This window comes from Geotrypetes seraphini, chromosome 13, assembly GCF_902459505.1.
Source record: "Geotrypetes seraphini chromosome 13, aGeoSer1.1, whole genome shotgun sequence".
Classification (NCBI taxonomy): domain Eukaryota; kingdom Metazoa; phylum Chordata; class Amphibia; order Gymnophiona; family Dermophiidae; genus Geotrypetes; species Geotrypetes seraphini.
The window spans coordinates 66,499,547-66,525,126 of record NC_047096.1 but is presented as its reverse complement, the minus strand read 5'-3'; the positions used below and the strand labels follow the sequence as shown (position 1 = coordinate 66,525,126).

Sequence of the window (25,580 nt, the reverse complement as noted above, 5' to 3'; positions counted from 1 at the left end):
CGCATCCCGGAGTCTGTGGTTATTTTGAGCACAGTGCCTTCTTTTCTTCCGCAAGTGGTTGCCACATTCCACATCAACCAGGAAGTTAGGCTTCCCGCCTTCGTTTAGTTGGGTTCCAAGTGTAAGGACTGTTTTGCGGTCTTTAGTTGTGCGGTGTCTAATTTTGAGATCCCTGGAGGCTACGAATGACTTTCGTCTTTCGGACCATCTGTTTGTTTTGGCAGACCCTACGCGTCGGGGTCGGCTTGCTTCCAAGGCTACCATCTCTCGATGGATCCATGCTGCCATTTCCGTGGGGAAGTAGCCTTCCCTTGGGGTGAAGGCTCACACTACAGAGGATTGGATTCCTTGTGGGCTGAATCCAGTGCGCTCTCGCCTGATGAGATTTGTATGCGGCCATTTGGGCCTCTCTTCATACCTTTAGCAAATTTTAACGCCTTGATGTGGCGGCCACGCATGCTGATTTTGGGACTTCAGTCCTGGCAGGGGAAGCATCGGGCCCCACCTGATACGTCACGAGGGTGAAGCTTCCAGAGGTTATTGTCCAAGAAAGAAAGATTAGGTTACTCACCTCTGTTAACCTTTTTTTCTTGTAAATAGCCTCTGGAAGCTTAACACCCGCCCATCTATTCTGCCCAATTTGCAGATCACCTGCCAGTAACTGGTAAGCTGGATTTCTGTCTTTGACCAGCCGCTCTAAGAATCCCATGAGTGTTCTTTTATACAAGGTTAAGGGGTTAGAGGGGTTCCAGGATGGTGCCCCTTCTGATTTTCGGGCTCTGTCTTCTTTAGAGAATCGTTACTCAGTTTTGCAGTTTGTGCATGTTCAAATTTCTTGTTATGCTAAATTTGGCCTCTTTGGCCGTTTATTAATTATGTGTTTGGTTATCATGAGCAGAATTCACTTGTAGCGGGGAGTCCCCACACCCCCCTCTCTCTTTTCCTGTTTGTACTAGACCCTTCTGGCTTTGTTACCTACTGAGCTTAGAGGGGAGTATCCAGAGAGATGACCTTGGAGAGGGGCCTGGTTTTATTGTAAGTTCTGCAGCCAAGGCTTGAATAGATGCAAGACCCAAAGGTGAAGCTTCCAGAGGCTATTTACAAGAAAAGATTAATGGAGGTGAATAACCTAATGTTTCTTTCATCGATCCTGACTCCACTGTAAAATAATTTCAGTAGCAGGGTAGGAAGTGTTACCAACTGTCTCATTTCATTCCAACATGATAAAGAACTGATTTTAGCTCATGAAAGCTAGTCAAGAAATAATTTCACCTTTCTATGTGTTTTGTTAACCTTTTTCTCTTCCATGATGGGAATTAGGGGAGCTTTAGGATTTTCTCCCCCCTAAACCCTTCCTCAAAGGAAACTACCTATGAAGGCTTGGTCCTGGATGGTACCAATTCTTTGCAAACTGCTGCATGGTTAAAGTTTCACTTATGCAGCAGAGCATAGGCTTTGGCTTGTGTGTTAAGTCAATGGACAATTTATTTAGAAGAGTATTTTACAGTGCTGCTGTTTGATAACTGAAGCAATGCTCCGCCGCCGCCCCCCCCCTCCTTTCTTTATGATGATTTTTAACAATGGAACAGTTTTGTGAGAGCATTTGAACTTCATTCATTTTTTCAGGCAGCAGAAGTTCTCAGGACTGTACACTTATCCTGACTGAGGGAGACTCGGCCAAAACACTGGCTGTGTCTGGTCTTGGTGTGATCGGAAGGGATCGTTTCGGGGTCTTCCCTCTTCGAGGCAAAATGCTCAATGTGCGAGAAGCTTCCCACAAGCAGGTAAGTTTATGGGTTTTTTTAAATTTCCATCTGAACATCAGTAGTAGCTGCCAAGGATGTTGTATAACAATCTGAAAAGTACATTCACCAACGTCTCCAAAAGGTTAAATATTATGCGCAATATATTGAATTCAAAAAATACCAGTGGCCTTTCATATTGATAGCAGTCTCTTCTCTGCAGTGAAAGGGGTGTAGGTGGCAGTAATCTGAGCATGCATGTCACATTTAAACCTATGACAGCTTTACCCTATTCCTGGGGGTGGGTATTCACTTGTGTTTTCAGGAGTCTTTACTACAGACTCATTCCTGAAATGTTGCAGAACTCAGCTGACCTAACTTCTCCCCCCGCCACCTCTCATAGGTAAGGGTCCTCTGGGTTTATGCTAGTCTTTTGTTCTTGCTCTCTGGACCGGTACAGTTCTTAACTGATGAGTAATAGCTCACTGTGAAAAGCAGGTGGAGACTGAGACCAAAACTTGGTGTATATTAGCTGAGGCTCCCCCTCCTAAACCAGTCTTGCTCAGTCTCCAAAGCAGGTGGTAAGCTAGAAAAAGATTTAGGCTCCCCTTGTTAGAGGTGTTGGAATTTGTTTAGGGTCCCTGGTCCCCTTTTTGGTACCGAACGCAGCTTGGTCCTGTTTGGGGTCCGTCTGACCTCGGGAGTGTCAAACCCAATGGGTCTCGAGTTGAGTCCCTCCCCCCCTTCTTCCACCTCCCCATGTTTTTGTAGAGGTGCCTCAGCTAGCAGCCTAGCCGATGTCCTGTACGGTTCGGCCCCAATCCGCACCAGTTTTGTCCCCCTTTACTCCTCTCTCATCCAAGCGGCCGCGGGTCTCTTGGGACGATGACTTATCAGGAGGAGCAGAATTTGGTTGATGAGGACCTGAACCCCCTCCAGGGTTTCAAGACAAAGTTGGACAAGTTCATGCTAAACTGGTGAGACTGGACTCATTTGGAGCCCTGGTCTTGACCTTGGGGCTGCCGCGTGAGCAGACTGCTGGGCAGGATGAACCATTGGTCTGACCCAGCAGCGGCAATTCTTATATTCTTTGGGGTGACTGTCAGAATCCTCTTGGGGGAATGGATTCCGTTAGTGGCAGTTTTGTGCTTTTTTCAGCTGGCGAGGACTCGTCCGTGGTACACATTTTTCAGCGGGATGAGCTTCACAAGCTTATTCTTCAGGTCTCTTTGGTGTTACCTTTTTAGGAAACCGTGACAGAACCCCCCGCTTGTGTGGGATCTGCTTGGCTTCCTGCTCTTTTCCTATGCATTAGGATATTCGAGATATTGTGCTTGCACAGTGGCAAGTACCAGAGGCCCCTTTTTTGCTTTGTGCATTCCATGGCCTGCCTCTATCCCATCCCAGGGGGGGATCAGGACACCTTAAAGTCGCCTGTGATTGACACGGTGATCTCGGCCATCGCGAAGTGGCATACTGTGCCTGTTGAGGGCGGCTCTACTTTGAGGGACCCTGAGTAGCGTAAGTCAGAGTCTCTCCTTAAGCAGAGTTTTGATGTTACTGCCCTGGCTGTCAAGGCAGCGATGTGTGGTGGGCTGGTTGCTCAGGCTTGTTTTCGGTGGGAAGTAGCCAAAATTGAGATGGGTGTTTCTTATTTCACGGATGCTATATAAGACCTGTTGCAGGCTTCGACCAAGTCTATGGCTCTCTGGGTGGCAACTCCTCCAGCTCCTTAACCATTTTAGTCACTCTTTTCTGGACCCTTTTGAGTAGTACTATGTCCTTCTTCATGTACAGCGACCAGTAATGGACGCAGTATTCCAGGTGAGGGCGTACAATGGCCCAGTACAGGGGCATAATAACCTTCTCCGATCTGTTTGTGATCCCCTTCTTAATCATTCCTAGCTTTCTGTTTGCCCTGTCAAGGGCGGTTCTACCTTATGGGACTCTGAGAAGCGTAGGATGGAGACTATTCTTAAACAAAATTTTGATGTCTCCACCTTGGGGGTCCAGGCAGCTATTTGTGGAGGGCTGTTGGCTTGGGCCATTTTTCGGTGGGCCGAGCGTGTCCTGGATCGTGAGTCTGATGACTGGTCCTTGCTAGATCAGGAGGTGGCAAAGATTGAGATGGCTGCCTCGTTCCTCTCGGATGCTCTCTATGACTTTATGCGAATGTCTGCCAAGTCTGTGGCTTTTGGAGTGGCCACATGTCGTACCTTGTGGCTTCGCACTTGGTCGGCCAATGCAGCGTCCAAAACTAAACACACTAAATTTCCCTTTTGGGGGTCTTTTTTGTTTGGAGAGGATTTTGATAAGTTGGTTCAGACTCTGACGGACTCTAAAGTGCCCCGTCTGCCTGAGCACCATGCCCGCCTGGCGGTTCGGGGTGGCACTGCCCGAGGACATCTGTGGGAGTTCTGCCACTACTGCCCTGGGCGTGGGGCTGCTACTTTTCCGGCTTTGGAGTTTTCCTGAGGTCATTTTTATCAGCGCATGCAGTCCTTTCAGGGGAGAGGGGCTGAGAAGACCTGTTTTTTCCTAGCTCTGCCCCAAGTGCCTTAATTGCACCGCGATTTTTTGTTTTTTCTTAGTTTAAAAGTCGCTGTGCGTGTAGTTACTTCTTTTCCTGCTTTATCGTGCTTTCGTTTGCGACCCGGGGGCTCCTGGGTTGTCGTGGCCTGGTAGGCCGCAGTCGCCTGATTTTTTTCTATGTCCCGGCCTGTTACCGGCTTTACAAAGTGCACCAGGTGCGAGCGTCTATTATCGATCACAGACCCGCATCGCTGGTGCATCCTCTGCCTGGGGGCCGATCATCCGACCGAAACTTGCCCCCGGTGCGCAACATTTCAACACCGGGCACTCCGCCGCCGACGGGCTCGCATGGCGGACCTATTTGCTGCCGATCAACCCTCGGCCTCGAGGTCGGCCCCGGCCTTGACCTCGGCCTCGGGTCCCTCGGCCCCGCCTCGGGACTCGACCTCGAAGACCCCGAGTTCCCAAAAGTCTTCGACTCCGACTAAGTCCCCTCTTCCTTCCTCAGGTTCCATACCTTCGAAGAAGCCAACCTTGGGGACAATGGCCGGGCAAGGGGGGAGTCCCTTACCCACGGTCCCGGCGAAGCCCTCGAAGACCTCTGGACGTGCCTCCACCACTCGGGAATGCTCAAAATCGAGATCGCCCTCGGTGGAGGGCACTGCGGCCTCGGACATGCCATCGATGCTGTCCGTACCGGTGTTCCAGGATATGCTCCGGGCAATGATCACGACGGAGCTATCGGCTGCCTTAGCTCACCTCTACACGGCCCCGGCCTCGACCTCGCGTGCGCCAGACCAGCCTGAGCAACGCGTTGAGACCCCTCGGGGCAAAGTGCGCCATTTTCGCAGCCTCTCTTCTTCCTCGGATTCCTCTCCGAGGCACTCGAGGCGCTCGTCCCCGGCGGAGCTGCGCGGGGTGAAACATAGATCGAAGCCCCTCGACTCCTCTGGCCGCCGACTTTTCAAAAAGGCCTGGAGTTCACCACCGACCCGAGGCCACTCGCCCTCGACTCGATCGGGGGGACCGCTAAGGGTTACCGAGCTGTCTCTCACTAATCCCATACTGATACTGACTCCCACTCGGTCCGGTGATCCGGTCCGGGGCTCCAGGCTTTCGCTGAGGGAGTTCGGGGAGAGGTCTCCGACCCGACATCGGTCGGTGCCCCTTACCCCGGCGGCGTCCCCGAGGGGCTCCTCGAGGCGACGCAGGTCCTCGACCCCGGAGCGCTTCCATAGCGTGTCCCCGGTGTCAGATCGAGGGTCCGAGCGAGAACCTCGCTATTCGAGGGAGGCATCCCCTTCATTATCAGCGAAACGAAGGTCTTGTTCACCGTCCCTGCAAGGGGCCACGGGATCTCACCGACCTTCCTTCACGAGGTTCGTGCAGGACAAGGGACGTGCCCTTGACTTGGACTTACAATCTGACTCGAGGTACTCCAAGGAATACCTGGCGGAGCTGGATATGCCTTCTCCGCCCCAAGAGTCCCTCTGGCTGCCACTGAATCCGGTGCTCCGGCAGACCCTCATCAGGAACCTCGAGACCCCTTACATGGTGACGGCAGTCCCATCTAAAATGGAGTCTAAGTACCGTACGGTACCCTGCTCGGGGTTTGAGCAACCTCAGTTGTCCCACCAATCTTTACTGGTGGAGTCTTCTTTGAAGAAAGCTCACCCCTCTAGGGTGTCCGCGGCGGTACCTCCGGGTCGCGAAGGCAGGACACTAGACAAATTTGGCCGTCGTTTGTATCAGAACTCTATGATGGCCTCTAGAGTCCTGAACTACATGTTCACCTTTTCCTCTTATCTGAAACACCTCATTGGGCTGCTGGGAGCCTTCTCGGTGGATTTACCTGCCCCTCGCCAGGCAGCGTTTGGCCTCCTCCTCGAGGATTTCTCCAACCTCCGACTGCACTTGTTCCATGCCGCTTACGACGGCTTTGAACTCTCTTCTAGGGTCGCAGCCTTCGTGGTGGCCATTCGCCGGCTGGCGTGGCTGCGGTTCGTCGATATGGACCCAAACTTTCAAGATCGGTTAACCAACCTTCCTTGCGTCGGTAAGGAACTCTTTGACGACACTATCGAGGCAGCTACGAAGCGGCTGTCGGAACACGAACGTTCCTTTGCTTCACTCGTCCGACAAAAGCCTAAACTGCAGGCCTCTCGACCTTTTCGGGGATTGCCTCGCCACTACCCACAGAAGTATACTCCGGCCTTTTCCAGACCGCCGCCTCGGCGTCCCCAGGCTCACTCTAGGGCTTTACCAAAATCACAGCCTACTGCGCCTGCGAAGCCGTCTCCGTCCTTTTGACGGGATGAGCGGACGGGGGCTGGCCCCCTCCGCGCCTCCGCCTGGCCTCCTTCCCATCGGGGGCCGCCTACGAGCCTACTACCCTCGCTGGGAAGCCATAACGTCGGACTCATGGGTCCTTGGCGTGATCTCATCAGGGTACTCACTCAACTTTTGAGAGGTTCCTCCCGACAGCCCACCAAGTGCGTGTCCTCCCAATCGAGCGCAGTTGTCCCTCCTCCTCTCCGAGGCACAGGATCTCCTTCGCCTGCGGGCGGTGGAACCGGTCCCCCAAAATCAGAGGGGCCAGGGGTTTTACTCCCGTTACTTCCTGGTACCGAAGAAGACGGGAGACCTGCGCCCGATTCTGGACTTAAGGCGCCTGAACAAGTTTCTGATGCGGGAAAAGTTTCGGATACTTTCCCTTCCGATTCTTTATCCCTTGATCAACGAGGGCGATTGGCTCTGCTCCCTCGATCTGAAGGAGGCCTACACCCATGTTCCGGTGCACCCTGCTTACCGCAGGTTCCTGCGCTTTCAGGTGGGAGACCTCCACCTGCAATATCGGGTCCTCCCCTTCGGCCTGTCCTCATCCCCCCGAGTCTTCACGAAGTGCCTCGTAGTGGTCGCGGCAGCCTTGCGCTCCCAGGGTCTGCAAGTATTCCCCTACCTGGACGATTGGCTGATCAAAGCCCCAACCAGGGAGGGGGTTATCTCAACGACCCGACAGACTATCACTTCTCTTCAGTGTCTGGGGTTCGAGGAAATCTTTCCAAAATCCCAGCTGTGCCCCTCTCAGTCCTTACAATTCATCGGGGCCGTGCTGGACACGGTCCATCTTCGTTCCTTCCTCCCCCCTCAGCGTCTGGAGGCGCTGATAAATCTGAGCCGACAAGTCTCGAGATTGACCTCAGTCTTGGCGCGACAGATGATGACACTCCTCGGCCATATGGCCTCCACCGTCCATGTCACTCCGCTTGCCCGCCTTCATCTGCGGTTACCGCAGTGGACTTTGGCCTCACAATGGCGTCAGGATCGGGACCCGATCAACCGCCACGTGACAGTGACTCCTTCCTTGCAAAGATCGCTCCGTTGGTGGGCCGACTCTTCGAATCTTTCCAAGGGTTTGCGCTTTCTCGCCCCTCCACACCACAAGGTCCTAACCACTGACTCGTCGGAGTATGCTTGGGGAGCTCATGTAGACGGTCTCCGCACTCAAGGTCTGTGGTCCGCAGAGGATCGTCGCTGCCACATCAACGTGCTGGAGCTTCGGGTCATTTACCTTGCCGCGGTGGCTTTTCAACACCTGCTTCACGACCGGGTGGTTCTTGTCCGCACAGACAACCAGGTGGCGATGTACTACTTAAACAAGCAGGGAGGGACGGGGTCATGGTCCCTCTGCCAAGAGGCTCTGCAGCTCTGGGACTGGGCAGTCTCACAAAACATCTCCCTTCGAGCGGTTTACATACTGGGAGAACAAAACTGTCTGGCGGACAGGCTCAGCCGCCTACTTCAGCCACACGAGTGGTCCCTGCATTCTCAGGTCCTGCGACAGGTGTTCAACACGTGGGGGACTCCTCAGATAGATCTGTTCGCCTCCCCCGACAATCAAAAACTACCTCTCTTCTGTTCAAGGATATACTCCCCGGACCGTCTCGAGGCCGATGCCTTCCTCCTCGAATGGGGGGGGGGGGGAGTTCCTCTATGCGTTCCCGCCGTTTCCTCTGATTCTGAGGACGCTGGTTCATTTGAAATCGGTGAGGGCCACCCTGATCTTGATTGCTCCGCGATGGCCCCGCCAACCTTGGTTTTCCCTACTACTTCAACTCAGTGTCAGGGAACCTCTACTTCTACCTGTCTTTCCCTCTCTGCTATCTCAGAGTCGGGGGTTCACTGTTACATCCCAATCTTCAGTCTCTTCATTTGACTGCTTGGTTTCTTTTCCCTTGACTTCTTTCCCTGTATCTCAGTCGGTCAGGGAGGTGCTGGAGGCTTCTCGGAAAGTCTCGGCTAAACTCTGCTATTTCCAGAAGTGGACCAGATTCTCGTCCTGATGCTCCTCTCACCGCCAGGACCCGGTGTCGGTCCCTGTGTCTTTGGTTCTGTAGTATTTGCTTCATTTATCTCACTCTGGCCTGAAGACCAATTCCATTCGAGTACATCTTAGTGCGATTGCTGCCTTTCATCAGCCCCCAGAAGGGAAGGCTCTTTCTCTCCATCCCTTGGTCTCTCGTTTCATGAAGGGTCTTTTGAATGTCCATCCTCCCCTCAAACCTCCTGTGGTTTGGGATCTTAATGTGGTTCTGGCTCAACTGATGAAACCGCCATTTGAGCCTATGGATAAGTGTCATCTTAAGTTTCTCACTTGGAAAGTGATCTTCCTACTCGCCCTCACTTCTGCTCGGAGGGTTAGTGAACTGCAGGCTCTGGTGGCTGACCCACCTTTCACTGTATTCCATCATGACAAGGTGGTTCTCCGCACTCACCCTAAGTTTTTGCCTAACGTAGTATCTGATTTTCATCTCAACCAGTCCATTGTTCTGCCTGTGTTCTTTCCCAAGCCCCACTGTCATCCTGGAGAGGTGGCGCTCCACACTCTTGACTGCAAGAGGGCGTTGGCCTTTTATCTTCAACGCACTCAGTCTAATTGGACGGTTACTCAATTGTTTTTGTCCTTCGACCCTAATAGGTTGGGACGCCCAGTTTCCAAGCGCACCTTGTCCAACTGGTTGGCTGCTTGCATTTCTTTCTGCTACGCTCAGGCTGGTCTCGCACTGCATGGTCGAGTTACGGGGATAAAGTCCGAGCGATGGCAGCTTCGGTAGCTTTCCTCAGGTCCACGCCTATTGAGGATATCTGCAAGGCTGCCACGTGGTCTTCGGTTCATACTTTCACCTCCCACTACTGCCTGGATACACTGTCCAGGAGCGATGGCCGGTTTGGCCAATCGGTTTTACGTAATCTGTTTTCTTGAATTGCCAACTTCCCTCCGCCCCTTTTCATTAGCTTGGAGGTCACCCATATGTGAGAATATCATGCCTGCTTGTCCTGGGATAAAGCACAGTTACTTACCGTAACAAAAGCACAGTTACTTACCGTAACAGGTGTTATCCAGGGACAGCAGGCATATATTCTCACAACCCGCCCACCTCCCCGGGGTTGGCTTCTTTGCTGGATATGTGAACTGGAGACCACGAGGAGGGGATGCGCCCTCTAGTGGAGCAGGAGGCACACATGCGTGGTGCAGCACAGCAAGCTTGAATCTTCAATCGAGTTTGCTTGAAATGCTGTCCGCATCCCCTGGATAACACCTGTTACGGTAAGTAACTGTGCTATTTCTCCGTCTAATCACACAAGCGCTCTTTATGCTGCGGTCTTCCCTCAGCCCTTTAAATATGGTACCTCTTTCTTAATAAAAACGATATGGAGGGGCAGCAGACTGACTAGTATACTTGTTTGCATCTCCTGCTAGCTTGACAGTAACCTACACAGGAAAGCACTATATACATTTCTTTTTAAGGCACAACAACATTCTGTATGATATTAAGAAGCTGTGGAACCACGGGGTGCAAGGGGATGTCCACCGATGGATCAAACACTGGCTGGCAGGCAGGAAACAGAGGGTTGGAGTAAAGGGCCATTACTCAGACTGGCAATGAGTCACGAGCGGAGTTCCACAGGGGTCGGTGCAGGGACCGCTCCTGTTCAATATATATATTAACAACCTGGAGGCGGGAACAAAATGTGAGGTTATTAAATTTGCGGATGACACCAAACTCTGCAGCTGGGTTAGAACCGCGGAAGACTGCGAAGACCTGCAAAGGGACCTAACGAGGCTGGAAGAGTGGGCAAAAAAGTGGCAAATGAGCTTTAACATAGAGAAATGCAAGGTCATGCATGTAGGGAAAAAGAACCCGCTGTTCAGCTACAAAATGGGGGGATCATTGCTAGGGGTAAGCAACCTTGAAAGAGGTCTGGGGGTGATGGTGGACACAACATTGAAAGCATCAGCACAGTGTGCGACAGCCTCAAAGAAAGCAAACAGAATGTTGGGTATCATTAAAAAGGGTATCACGACCAGGACGAAGAAAGTCATCATGCCGCTGTATCGTGCAATGGTGCGCCCACATCTGGAGTACTGTGTCCAGTATTGGTCGCCGTACCTCAAGAAGGACATGGCAGTACTTGAGGGAGTTCAGAGAAGAGCGACTAAACTGATCAAAGGTATGGAAAACTTTTCATTCGCTGTCAGGTTGGAAATGCTGGGGCTATTCTCCCTGGAAAAGCGGAGACTTGGAGGAGACATGATAGAAACCTTCAAAATCCTGAAGGGCATAGAGAAGGCAGACAGGGACAGATTCTTCAGACTGTGGGGAACCACAAGTACAAGGGGGCACTCGGAGAAATTGAAAGGGGACAGGTTTAGAACAAACGCTAGGGTTCTTTTTTACCCAGAGGGTGGTGGACACATGGAATGCGCTTCCGGAGGTTGTGATAGGCCAGAGCACGGTACAGGGGTTGAAGGAAGGTTTAGATAGGTTCCTAAAGGATAAGGGGATTGAGGGGTACAGATAGAAGTAGAGGTAGGTTATAGGAATAGTCAGGGACCACGTCACAGGTCATAGGCCTGATGGGCCGCCGCGGGTGCGGACCACTGGGCGCGATGGACCTCTGGTCTGACTCAGTGGAGGCAACTTCTTATGTTCTTAATCTTTGAGACCATCTATTCAATGTTAAATGTATAGCGCTGCAGAAATGATAAATAGTAGTAGTGCTAGAACACCAGAGGGAGTACACGCACAAGGATTGAAAAGGAAACAAATGGTTCAGCATTCACAGCCGAGATAATAGGACAAGTATAGAAATACAGTAAAACCTTGGTTTGCGAGCATAATTCGTTCTTGAAGCATGCTTGTAATCCAAAGCATAAGAACATAAGAAATGCCTTAACCTTATCAGACCATAAGAAATAATGGAAACTCAGACGATTCTTTCCACAACCCAAAAACTTTCATACATAATACTATACGTACTTGTATTGCAAGACCTCGCTCATTTAGAACAGTCACTACTCTGCTGTAGTGTTAGAGAGAGAAGAACCATTGAGTTGGATAACCTGGAACTGGTGGAGGACTACCTTGTGTATGTTGGACACTACAGCCATTTTAACACATATTTTCTCACAGTCTAAAGTAGCCTTTCTTTACAAGCTAACCAGATGGAACAGCATGTACTTTGCTAATTTATGAACTCAAGTATCCTTTTGAAATGCTACTCCTGCTTGCCTAGTTCTTGTCTTCCTAACGAGGATACTTCTCCAAGGTTCGGTGGCCATTGTTCATTTGTACTGAGCTGTTATCAGTGCTGTATGACGTATGCAAGGCACCCTGAGAAGCCAAAAAACACCCATAATAAGTAACAACCCCTGAAGGATGAAGGGGGAGTAGGGATGTGGGGGCCTGGTGCCTGTCTCTGAAGCAAGCCATGGGATCCAGGCATGGCTAGGATGCTGGAATGTCACCATTGCATCTTTGTTTCAGTTTTCTGCATAAGACTGTCTACAAGGACACCATCCTGAAGACATACAGTGTTGTAGAACAAACAAATCAGCCTTTGTTTGTTAATCAGCATTAACTAGCCTTGCTGTTGGCAGTTAGCTCAGTGGAGCTGTTGGTCTAACAAGCTGTTCTTCTTTTGGACAGACAGTCAGGGGGGAAGTTGAGTAAACCCTCTGCCTCATCTTGTTCTGCCAACCCTCTCCTCTTTCCTCCCAGTCGGAGGTTGTCATCAGCTGTTTGTAGAGGAGTGGGCCGCCACTATGTCAGACCAGTGAGTCTTAGAAATCATCTGGGACAGGTACAGGTTAGAGATTTCCTGTTTAGTGGTGCCTCTCTTCTTGTCCATCTCCAGGTCGGTGAGGGATCAAGAACGCCACCATTCAAGAGACCGTTCAATATCTCCTCGCTCTGCAGGCTGTCTTCCTAGTTCCTTAGGAGTGGGGACTGGGGTGCTGCTCAAGTTTACTTTGTGTTGCGTAAGAAGAGGGTGCCTTTTCATCTGGTATTGGACTTAAAGTTTACCAATTGACGTCCAAAGGCCTTGAGGTTTTGTATGGAGACCTTGCGGTCAGTAATCGCGTCAGTACAGCCGGGAGAGTTTCTCACAGCCCTGGACCTCAAGCATACTTTCACATTCTTTTTTGATTGCTTCATCAGCAGTATCTCAAGAGGTTTATCTACTGCAGTCCTTGGGCTGGGTGATCAACTCTGAGAAGAGCAAGCTGGAATATCTGGGGGTCGTGTTCGATATTAGCCAAGAGAGAATTTTTTCATTTGAAACACAGATGGGAGAAATTGCTTCTGTAAGTCCACTTGCTTCTTCATTTCCCATGTCTCTGAGTGTGTGACTATGTTCAGCTCCTGAGTTTGATGACAGTGGCAGTAGAATTGGTTCTGTTGACAAGGAATTATATGCGCTGCTACAGCATTCTTTACTTGGCCATTGATCCCCGGTGAACCAGAGTCTATCAGGGTGGGGGGTTCACTACCTCTCCTTTCATGCCCAAGGAATCTGGTCCATGACGGAGGTGTGCTGACCCATCAGTCTCTTAAGAGTTCAGAGCAATTTGCTTGGCCCTGAAGGGGTTTTGCTCCCCTTATTCCATCTTTGTGTTTTTGGACAGTGCCAAAGCAGTGGCTTATGTGAACAAGCAAGGTGGGACTTGCAGCCAGCGCTTGGTGAGAAACATCTCCTTTGCTTGTCAGTGGCCCACATCTCAGGGGCTTCAAATGTCCAGGTAGACTTCCTCAGTCACAACACCCTGGATCCAGGGGAGTGGGAGCTGTCAAAGGGGGCCTTCCAGCTAACAGTGCAGTGATGGGGTTGCCCAAGGTTTGATCTGATGGCGACTAAGTGCAATGCCAAGGTGGGCTCCTTCAATCATTGGAAGAAGATGGGCAGTCTGGGCTTGGATGCTCTTTTGCTGCCTTAGCCGACAGTCTTTCCTGTACATATTTTCACTGGCCAGTCGTGGGTTGCGTGCTCAGGAAGGTTGTTTCCCATCCCATTTGAATAATATTGGTAGCACCGGATTGGCACAGAAGGCCCTGGTACATTGACCTGATCCAGCTTCTGAACAGTCAGCCACTCCCTTTCCCTCCTCTCACAGGTTACTCACTCAGGGGCCTGTGCATATGAAGGATCCTTTAGTCTTACGGCCTCGCCCCTAAGAGGTTGCATTTAAGGAGGAAGGGGTATTCAGATTTGGTGATTACAAGGCTGCTGTAAGCCAGGATTTCTCAACCTCCACAGCTTATTCTAGAGTACGGAGAACCAGTTAACGCGGTAGTGCGTTGAGGAAGCAGTGTAACCCCCCCTCAGCCTTGGTATCTCACATTCTTGAATTACTTCAAATGAGTCTGGATAAAGGGTTGGCTCTGATCTCTCAAGGTGCAGGTAGCAGCTTTAGCCTGTTTTCAAGAATGGGTGCATAGTTCCCTCTTGGCTACCCATAAAAGATATTGTACATTTCTTAAGAGGAGTGAGCTTTGGCCTCCTCTCTGTCCAATTTGTCCTGAGTGAAATCTCAATTTGGTACTCAAGAGCCTTACAGCGACAGTCGTTCAAGCCTTTGAGAAGAGGGCCCCCCCCTTTTCAAAGATTTGACGCTGAAGTAATAAACTCGATCTCATACCCCATTCAACCCATGCTAAAACTTCTTGGAGTACTGATTGACAGAGGCTGTACCATGCAACCACAAATCAACAAAATAATAAAAGCATCATTCGCAACTATGAGAAACCTAAGACAAATTCGAAAATTCTTCGACAGGAAACAATTCCAACTTTTGGTACAATCTCTTATCCTTAGACTAATAGACTACTGCAACATATTATACTCCCCTGCCCTGCGGACATGATAAAGCAACTACGAACAATACAAAATACAGCCCTAAGACTCATCTACTCATTGAAAAAATATGACCACATCACAGAGGCATACCACGACTCACACTGGCTCCCAATACAAGCAAGAGTACACTTCAAATTCTATTGCTTACTATTCAAAGCTATTAACGGAGACAGCCCAACTTACTGGAACAACCAACTAATTCAAGCTACCTCATCCAGACACAGAAGAACCCACTCACTATTCACACACCCGCCAACCAAAAATGTCAAACAAAGAAAACTATATGACAACCTAATGGCCATTAGAGCAGCAAAACTAGACAGACATATCACCAATCAGCTGTCTTCGACCATAGACTACAAAAAACCTTCAAAAAAGAAACAAAAACTCTACTCTTAAAAAAATACATAAAACCTATTTAACACTACCATTTCCTTCCCAAGCTCCACCTACCACACTGTCTACTCCTATCAAATCTAAAATGTTCAAATTACCCAACATGTATTACCTTAATTTCTCGACAATTCTTACGTAATCCGCCTATATATCTTGTAACTTCATCACAATTCTTATGTAATCTGCCTTGAACCGCAAGATAATGGCGTAATAGAAATCACTAATGTAATGTAATGAAGTTTGCCTTCCTCATGACGATTGCCTCAACTCATCTATTTCTGCACTTCAAGCCTTGTCATGCAGAGACCTTTTCCTGTAATTTATGGAGGCAGGGTTTTCTTTGTGGGTGGTTCCATCTTTCTTGCGCAAGGTAGTGTCCGAGTTTCACTTTAATCAGGTGGAGGAGCTTCCTTTCTTTCAGAGGGAGGATTCAGCCAAACAGTTTGGGAGCCTGTGTTTCCTGGATGTGTCAAGTACTCCTTTAGATATTTAGATGTTACCAATGAATTTCAGAAATCGGATGGGTTGTTTGTCTTTTTAGGCAGCCAGAGACGAGCTGGCAGCGTCTAAACCCATGATAGCAAGATGAAGGAGGTGATGGCTTTCGTGTATTTGCTGTCCGGGAAGCAGCCCCCTGAGGCTTTTATGGGCTAATTCGACCAGGGCATTGCTGCATTTTGAGTGGAATCAGCCTTGCTATCACTGGTGAAAATTTGAAGGACAGCTGGTCATTCCTCCATTCCTTTGTCAAACATTACTGGGTGGACGTGGCGGCATGCTCGAATGCCAGTTTTAGTGCTGTTTTGCGAGCTGCAGCTCTGGAATCCTTCCCTCATTAGGGTCTGATTTTGGACATCCCACTGGTCTAAAATAGTGGGAAGGATGCGATGGAAGGAGAAATTAGTTCTTAACTGATTTCTTTCCATTTAGTCCTTCACACTATTCCAGGGGCCTGTTATGCTATTCCTGCACTCCCATTTTTAGGCATGTGGCCTAATTCAAGCTAAGAACCATTTTATTCCCTCCTGAAGCATCTTGGAGTTTCTTTGTTACAAGCTGTGTGTGTGTTCTGACAAGGTCATCGTTACCAACACTGGGCCCGCATATGCAGAACTTGGGACTATTCGTGCCTGGTACCTTATCTAGATGATTTGTGGTTCCATCCGACGCTGGCAAGCAGACTTCAGGATTCTGCTATATGACCGAAAGATGCCTCTTCAGTACGGGCACTGATTGGTCCTTGGAGAGGATCCACGACAAGAAGAAAGGAGAAAGAGCACACCTTTAAGGGAAAAAGAAAGAAGTTTAGGCAGTCTAGGCCGGTGCTGGTGAAGTGAATACGAATCTAAGTTTGGAGCAGGAGAGAAGACGAGCTTAGACCTGAATTGTGTGACTTGGGGGTGCTGACCGAAACAAAAGATTGCATAGAAAAGTTCCCTCGTGCCATGCTTTTGGAAGAGCAAGAGACTGTCTTCTTAGAGACCTGTGAACTTTCCCTCTGAATTACCTAAGACTGATTGTCAGCTAAGAGCTCTTGCTATCATCATACTGCAAGACCTGAGACTTCCACCGGGCTGAAATTCTATAGCTGCCCAGAAGAACTGGGGCCCACCTCTGGCTCATTGCCCGGGAAGAGACTTTCCTCACACCTGGTGGATTGACCCCCTGGGAATCCAATGGTAAGCAGGAATTTCTTTTACAGTTCACTAAGGGTTTAGTTAATGGAAGTGCCTTTGCCTGTAAGGAAGGTTTACCGGACGACTTTGGTGATTTGGCTATGTGTAAATCATAGCTGTTTATTTCTCTAGGAAATCTAAGTTTCTATTACAGTGTGTAATAGAAACTGAGGCTCATACAACTAGACCTTACCGCTGCATTTGACTTGGTGGAACATAACATTCTTTAGCACTCTCCAGACCAGTAGAGGTTAATCTTTACGAATGGGTATATATCCAATCATGACCAGCAGGTGGAGACTGAAAACAAAACTTTGGGACAGTATATACTATACTCCCTTCTCTATTTCCCTCAGTCTTCTTTCAGTCTCCAGCAGGTGTTGATGTGATCTGTACCCATCTCCCTTGGTAGGGCTGTTGGAATTTGTTTAGGGGGTTTATAGTCCCTGTTTTTGGCCGGACGGAGCTTGGGCGGACCCTGTTTGAGGGTTCGTCCGACCTCGGGGGTGTCAAACCCGGCGGGTCTCGAGCGGGGTCCCTCCCCCCACTTCCTCCACCTCCCCACATTTTTTTAGAGGAGCCTCAGCAGTAAGCCTTGCCCCCTAAATCAAGCAAGGCATATTGCTTCGAGAGCCTGTGGAGTCTGTTCTGTAAAAAAAAAAAAAAAAATCCTGAGGTAGTGCTGGTCTGGAGGGTTGTTTCCCTTTAAGAAAACTGTATTTTACTGTATTTTTTCAACTAACCGGCACTTTTTTATAGCTAGGTCGCGTATGGAGCAATGAGCACTTCTAAAGGGAAAAAGTGCTCATTGTGCTCCAGACGCGAGGAACTTGCGGCCGGCCTGTGCAAGCGGTGTTCAGGCCGGTGCGGTGGAGGAGCTTCGTCGGCAGCGGCTGCAGGCGCCCAGAGCTCCCCGCCGATGGTGCCTCGCGAGTCGGCAGGGAGCAGTGGGGTAGCCCGGTCTTCTCCATCTGCCCACGGAGGGATTCCCCGAGCCGCCGACGGTCGGGTTTTTGAGGATTCCCTCTCAGCTGATTTTTTGACAGCTGATGCCGGCTTGCCTGCTTTAGCGGCTGAGACTGTTCAGGTTTCTCAGCCGCTACAGGCTATGGAGGGAGCTTTTTTGGCGGGAAAGTCACCATCTTCTCTGTCTGGCCCCTCCATTTTGTCTTCCACCTCAGGTAACCTTCCCCCTGTTTTGTCCATGCAGGGGCAGGTTTCTGCTGGGTCCCCTGCTGTGGCAGGGAGTCCCTTGGGACCCTCGGGGGGTTTTTCTCCTGATTTTTTTTTTTCCTTATGCAGAGCCTATTTTCAGGTGGCTGGGGGTCCCGGATGCGCCCAGGGGGTTTCGGGGGGTGGGGTTTCCTCCGCGCTCCCTGCGGCTTTGCCTCTCTTGTCTGGTGTGGCGTCCCCTCCGCCGCCTCCCTTGTCCAAGCGTCCGCGGGTGTCGTGGGACGAGGATTTGTGGTCGGAGGAACGTGTCGGTCTGGAGGAGGACCTGAACCCTTCTGAGGAATTCCAGGACCCTCTGGAGGGGACGGAAGCTGGCGGCGGGTTGTCGGGTTTCCCGTTCTCCGGTGAAGAGGCGTCCGTGGTGCGCCTTTTTCAGAGAGATGAGCTGCCTGACCTTATTCAACAGGTTTCTTCGGTTTTGCGTTTTGAGGACGCGCCGCCGGAGACTCCGCGTGTGGGGGACCCTCTGTTACGGGGGGATCCGTTCTGTTTCCCGCTCTTTTCCTATGCATCAGGATATTCGGGATATTATTCTAGAACAGTGGAAAACGCCGGAGACGCCGTTTCGTCTGGCGCGCAGCATGGCTCGCCTGTATCCCATTCCAGAAGGGGATCGGGCTACGTTAGCATCGCCAGTCGTTGATGCGGTGGTCTCGGCAATTTCCAAGCGGCATACCGTGCCTGTTGAGGGCGGTTCTGCCTTGCGGGACTCCGAGGAGCGCAAGTTGGAGAACATCCTTAAGCAAAATTTTCAGGTCTCTGCCTTTGGGGTCCAGGCGGCTATTTGTGGGGGACTGGTCGCTTGCGCCGTGTTTCGGTGGGCGGAGCGTGTCCTGGATCGGGAGTCTGATGACTGGTCTCTGGTGGATCAGGAGGTAGCGAAGATTGAGATGGCTGCCTCATTCCTCTCAGATGCTTTATATGACTTGGTGCGGATTTCGGCTAAGTCTATGGCTTTTGGCGTGGCCGCAAGGCGTGTTTTGTTGCTGCGCGCTTGGGCGGCGGATGCTGCGTCCAAAGCTAAGCTTACTAAATTTCCCTTTCGGGGGTCGTTTTTATTTGTGGAGGAATTGGATAAGTTGATTCAGACTCTGTCGGACTCGAAAGTGCCCCGTCTGCCGGAGGACCGTGCCCGCCCTGCGTCTAGGGGTGGTGCGGCCCGGGGGCGTTTGCGGGAATTTCGCAAGTATCGTCCTGGGCGTGGGGCTGCTTCTTTCCAGTCTCCGGGGTTTTCCCGGGGTCGGTTCTTCCAGCGCATGCAGCCCTTTCGGGGGGCCCGTCGGGGGGCAGGGAATCCCTCCGCCGGTTCCCCCGCTTCCCGTCCTGCACAATGACGCCTTGCCAGTGCCCCCTTTGGTTCCGGTGGGGGCCTGGCTGCGCGACTTTTTCCCCAAATGGGCCGAGATCACGTCCGATCAGTGGGTCCTGGAGGTGGTGCGGGACGGTTATGCCCTGGAGTTCGCTCGCTCTCTGTCGGACCTTTTCCTCGCCTCTCCATGTCAGACTCATTGGAAGACGCAGGCTTTTCGTCAGACCCTTCAGCGCTTGGTAGATCTCAAGGCAGTGGTTCCGGTGCCCCCTCCGGAGTGGGGCACCGGCAGGTACTCCATTTACTTTGTGGTGCCCAAGAAGGAGGGGACCTTTCGGCCCATCCTCGATTTGAAAGGGGTCAACAGGGCTCTCAAGATTCCCTCTTTCCGTATGGAAACTCTGCAGTCGGTCATTCTGGCGGTTCAGCCAGGGGAGTTTCTCACTTCTCTCGATCTGACGGAGGCCTACTTGCATGTTCCCATTCGGGCCTCTCATCAGCGTTTCCTTCGCTTTGCGATCTTGGGTCGGCACTATCAGTTCTGTGCGCTTCCCTTTGGGCTGGCCACGGCTCCTCGGACGTTCACCAAGGTGATTGTGGTCGTCGCGGCAGCCTTGCGGTCGGAGGGCATCCTGGTACACCCCTACCTGGACGACTGGTTAATTCGGGCAAAGTCGTTGCAGGAAAGCTCCCGGGTTACGGCTCGGGTGGTGGAGTTTCTCCGGTCGCTGGGCTGGGTGGTCAACCTTTCCAAGAGCCGGTTGGTCCCGGCTCAGCGTCTGGAGTACCTTGGGGTTCTGTTCGACACCTCCTTGGGGAAGGTCTTCCTCCCAGAGGCCCGGGTAAGCAAATTGCAATCTCAGATTCGCCTGCTTTTGGCGTCCCGGTGTCCTCGGGCGCGAGATTTCCTCCAGGTCTTGGGGTCGATGGCGGCGTCCCTGGACGTGGTGAGGTGGGCACGGGCCCACATGCGTCCTCTCCAGTATGCTCTGCTCTGGAGGTGGTCTCCCCAGAGGCACGGGATGGAGGTTCCGGTTCCCGTGCGAGGCTTGGCGCGCTGCAGTCTGCGTTGGTGGCTCCAGACCCCTCACCTGGTTCAGGGGGTGGGTCTGGATCTTCCGCAGTGGACGGTGCTCCTTACGGATGCGAGTCTCCTGGGTTGGGGGGCTCAGTGTTTGGGTCACTCAGCTCAGGGCACCTGGTCCACGGAGGAGGCCTCCTGGTCGATCAACGTGTTGGAGACCAGAGCAGTCCGGCTGGCGCTGTTGGCTTTCCACTCCCTTTTGTTGGGCAAGTCGGTCAGAGTCCTGTCGGACAATGCCACGGCGGTGGCTTATGTCAATCGTCAGGGGGGCATCAAGAGCACTCAGGTGGCGCAGGAGGCGGCTCGGCTCATGGTTTGGGCGGAGTCACATCTTCTGGACCTCTCGGCCTCTCACATGGCCGGGGTAGAAAATGTTCAGGCAGACTTCCTCAGTCGTCACTTCTTGGATCCAGGAGAGTGGTATCTCGGCGCCGTGGCATTTCAGTTGATAGTGCAGGCTTGGGGGCAGCCCCTGATGGATCTGATGGCCACAAGTGGCAACGCCAAAGTGCCCCGCTTCTTCAGTCGTCGCAGGGACGGTCTGGCCGAGGGTCTGGATGCTCTGGTCCAACCGTGGCCAACGGAGGGGCTGTTGTATGTGTTCCCTCCTTGGCCATTAGTGGGCAGAGTACTGCTTCGCATTGTTCGCCATCCGGGGCTAGTGGTTTTGGTGGCTCCGGATTGGCCTCGTCGTCCGTGGTATGCGGATCTGGTGAGGCATCTGGTGGCGGATCCTCTTCCTCTGCCTCTCGTGTGCGATCTTCTGACGCAGGGTCCCATTCCCATGTTCGACCCTTCTCCCTTTTGTCTTACGGCTTGGCTCTTGAAAGGGGCCGCCTTAGTAAGAAGGGATATTCAGATAGGTGATCTCTACACTTTTGGGGTCCCGGAGGCTTTCTACCTCTCGGGCTTATGTGCGGGTTTGGCGTCTTTTTGAGGAATGGTGCCGGGCGCGGGGAGTGGTCTCTTTTCGCGCTTCCCTGCCTAACATTCTAGAGTTCTTGCAGGATGGCCTGGATAGAGGCCTGGCTTGGACTTCTCTCCGGGTTCAACTTGCGGCCCTGTCGGCTTTTCGGGGGCTGGTGACAGGTCAGCGTTTGTCGGCCATTCCTGATGTAATTCGCTTTCTTCGGGCGGCCAAGTTGCTCAGGCCTCCCATACGGCCCTCGATTCCCTCTTGGGATCTCAATCTGGTTCTCTCGGTTTTGGTGCACCCGCCTTTCGAGCCTTTTGGATGGCTGTTCTTTGAAGGACCTTACTCTGAAGTCGGTCTTTTTGGTGGCCATTACTTCCGCTAGGCGTGTTTCTGAGCTACAGGCTTTCTCTTGTAGGGCTCCCTTCTTGGAATTTTCGAGGGAGCGGGTTGTTTTGCGGCCTGTTCCTTCTTTTCTGCCGAAAGTAGTTTCTCCTTTTCATGTCAATCAATCGGTGGTCCTCCCGGTCTTGGGTAGTCGGGAGGGCTCTTCTGAGCAATGGCAGCTGCGCAAGTTGGATGTCGGTCGGGTCCTCCGCTCTTATGTGCAGCGGACCCGGGAATTTCGGATCTCCGATCATCTCTTTGTCCTGTTGGCGGGTCCTCGTCGGGGGGCTGGCGCTTCTAAGGCTACTATTGCGCGCTGGATCAAGGAGACGATTGCTTCCGCTTATCTTCTGAGTCAGAAGCCGGTTCCGGAGTTTCTCAAGGCTCATTCCACTCGGGGTCAGGCGGCTTCTTGGGCTGAGTCGTCGCTCGTGCCTCCGGTGGATATTTGTAAGGCTGCGGTTTGGTCCTCCTTGCATTCATTTGTTAGACATTATTGGGTAGATGTTCAGGCGCGTTGGGACGCGGTGTTCGGTGAGCGTGTTCTGATATCGGCCCTTCGGGGGTCCCGCCCGTGAGAGGGACTGCTTTGGTACGTCCCATTCGTAAAGATTAACCTCTACTGGTCTGGAGAGTGCTAAAGAAGGAGAAATTAGGTTCTTACCTGCTAATTTACTTTCTTTTAGCTTCTCCAGACCAGTAGAGGTCCCCACCCTGTCTGTTGTTGTTGTTGTTGGGGCTGTTTCGCGAGCAGTTTTTGTTTTTTGCTGCGGGTTCTAGTATTTTTCTAGGGCCGGGGAGAATTAAAGAACAGCGGCTGTGGCTCGGCTGGCTTAGCTGGCGAGCTGTGGGGACATTTTCCTTCGGGTATTTCTCCTCTGCATTTTCCAACAGCATTTGGGTATGTTATTTGTTACTCCTGTTCGGAGTATTGTTTTCTTTCTGTTTTCCAGTTCTTGGTTCTGCTTGGCTATTCGGCAGACTGAGGGAAATAGAGAAGGGAGTATAGTATATACTGTCCCAAAGTTTTGTTTTCAGTCTCCACCTGCTGGTCATGATTGGATATATACCCATTCGTAAAGATTAACCTCTACTGGTCTGGAGAAGCTAAAAGAAAGTAAATTAGCAGGTAAGAACCTAATTTCTCCTTCTACTACAAATCCTGGATACAATAGGTATCACAGATAAAGTATACACATGGTTTGAAGGATTCCTTAAATCAAGAACCTATAGAGTAAAATCAGACAAACAAAAATCTGAACCTTGGTCAAACCCCTGCGGAGTTCCTCAAGGATCCCCTCTATCCCCGACTCTCTTCAATCTCTATACAGCCTCCCTCAACTCTCACCTGGACAAACAAGGCATAACCTCCTTCAGCTATGCCGATACACATTACCATTCTCATACCCTTCGATCAACCTGAACTCTCCATGACGAACACAATATACCAAACACTAAAATCAATAGCAACCTGGATGAAAGATCACAAACTGAAATTGAACCCAGATAAAACGAAGTTCATCCTTCTAGAAAACAACAAAATACCAACCATAACCAACATTGAAATCAACGCAATTAACTACCCCATACAAACCACCCTAAAACTGCTTGGATTAACTATCGACAGATGCTGCACCATGCAACCGCAAATCAATAAAACAATACAAAAGTCATTCTTAGTCATGAGAAACTTAAGACAAATTCGGAAATTCTTCGAGAAAACCCAATTCCAGTTCATAGTTCAGTCCTTAATACTAGGCCTGCTTGACTACTGTAATATCCTCTACCTCCCATGCCCTACAACCATAACAAAACAACTACAAACTATCCAAAATACAGCACTAAGACTCATCTACTCATTAAAGAAACATGATCACATTACAGAAGCATATCTCCAATCGCACTGGCTTCCGATCCCAGCAAGAATACAATTTAAATTCTACTGCCTACTATTTAAGGCTTTATACGGAGACAGTCCAAACTACCTGAATAACCGCCTCATCCACAACACCGCAACCAGACATAGGAAAACTCACACCTCATTCTCATACCCCCCAATTAAGGAGGTCAGACGGAAAAAACTATATGATAGCCTCCTGGCCATTCAAGCAGCCAAACTAGACAACCAAATCGCTAGTCTACTGATGGCATCCCTCGACTACAAGACTTTTAGAAAAGAAATAAAGGCCATACTCTTCAAGAAAACTCTGAAAAAAGAAATAATACCGCAAGTCTCAAACTTCACCTCTCACTAAAGCCAACTACCCCAAACAAATAACCTTACCCATTTCTTACTCCTTTTGAAAATGACCAATTTTTTTTTTTTTTGTAAGTTCTTGTTGTAATACATCTTGAATAATTCTTTTGTAATCCGCCTTGAACTGCAAGGTAATGGCGGAATAGAAATCCCTAATGTAATGTAATATATATATATATATATATATATATATATATATATATATATATATATATATATATATATATATACACACACACACACACACACACACACATACGTACAGTGGAACCTTGGATTACGAGCATAATCCGTTCCAGGAGCATGCTCGTAATCCAAAATGCTCGTATATCAAAGCGAGTTGCCCCATAGGAAATAATGGAAACTCGCTTTGATACGTTCCCCCCCTCACCCCGATAACCGGCATTGCTCCCCCCCACCGCTTGCAAAGGCCCCCTCGCTCCAACCGGCACCCCCCCACCCCCGCCCGAACAACTTAAACTCGGAAATAACGTGACAGCGGGTCTGGTCTGTAGCTACAAGTGCTTGAAGTTCAGATCTAAAGATCCAATTCCAAAGGTGCCTTACAAATGTTAAACACAGCAGCATGCATGCCTATGAAGCCGTTTGCACCAGATGTTACACTCAACCCTACTCCAGTGCTACCTTTGCGAGAGATAGCGCACATAAAGCGTATCACGATGAAAAAGTTTGAGATTCCGGAGCTTACCTCTGCAAAGAAACGCTCCCAGGAGGCAACAGAGAAATGACCCGAGGCGCCAGCTGATCCTCCTGGAACTCCCCAAAACGCCCATGTCTAGGGTCTGCGCTCCAAGAAAGGTGACGGCAACAGCAGCGGGAGTGCGAGATCTTCCGTTACCGGCTCAAAAGGGAAACGCCTCGGTGGGTTCCATGCTCGGGCCAGCCGGGCGGGCACATGTGCAGCGCTTGGAACTTACTCGCGCACAGCCCCGGCTCCCGCTTTCATCACGTGCTGCAGTCCTTCCGATGCCTCTATGGCTCTGCCCACGAGGGAACATTTTCAGCCCAGGCACACATGGAGGGGGGGGGGGGCAAGGGGGAGGTGGGTCAGCTTCCCTTTGTAGTTGCAAATGGGAACAATTCCGAGACGAGCATCCTCAGGCAGAGCTGCCTCCTGCCCAGGTTGATTAAAAGCAGACGAGTTGAGTTGTGATGGTTGGGGTTTTTGTTTTTTTAAAAGCGCTTGGAGTCCTCTTTCTCTTTTCTTTTTGCTTCCTGGCAGACAATCCCCCTTGTTTCTATCTCAGCCTTTTCCAAACTCTGACCATCTCCCCCAGAAGATCTTCTAGGCACCGGAACGATCTGTGCCTGCGTGCCGGTGCCAGACGGGGGGAGGGTAAGTTTAAGTTGTTCGGGCGGGGGGGGGGGGTGCCGGTTGGAGTGAGGGGGCCTTTGCGAGCGGGGGAGTGCTCGCAAACCGGGTTACTCGCAAACCGAGGTTTGACTGTTTATATATTTCATTGTACAATTTAGTTCATTTGCTAAGGGCATGTAAGTATTTACCAATTATTTATGTAGCTAGATTTATCCATGATCAGCAGTATGGTTTTATGCAAGTGCTCTATTTTTCTATTTTGGTATACCATAATCTTATTTTCTGTGGATAGTGAGTATTCTCAATAAAGGACTAGTGTTCATTATTTGGCCTGGTTTATCTGAATACAGAAACAAATAAAAATGTATTGTACCTCGGGTTGTATAGTGGTACTTCCCCATGACATATGAGAGCCATATAACTCTGGGCTAATTACCCATAATTAGTTTATAGATCTAATTAACATTACAGGCTTGCCCCCTTTCTGGAGCTGTCATGTAGAGCTGTGAGACTTT

The 25,580-nt window shown here is 50.6% G+C and overlaps 1 protein-coding gene across 3 annotated transcripts in view; it reads left to right on the top strand.

The window, feature by feature from the left end:
• TOP2A (DNA topoisomerase II alpha) overlaps positions 1-25,580 on the top strand; it is a 276,538-nt gene that overhangs the window by 72,547 nt on the left and 178,411 nt on the right. For all 3 annotated transcript variants that reach the window (XM_033918323.1, XM_033918324.1, XM_033918322.1), the window contains exon 12: positions 1,627-1,784. In XM_033918323.1, coding sequence (XP_033774214.1) covers positions 1,627-1,784 — 158 coding nt within the window. The remainder of the gene's footprint in view (positions 1-1,626; positions 1,785-25,580) is intronic.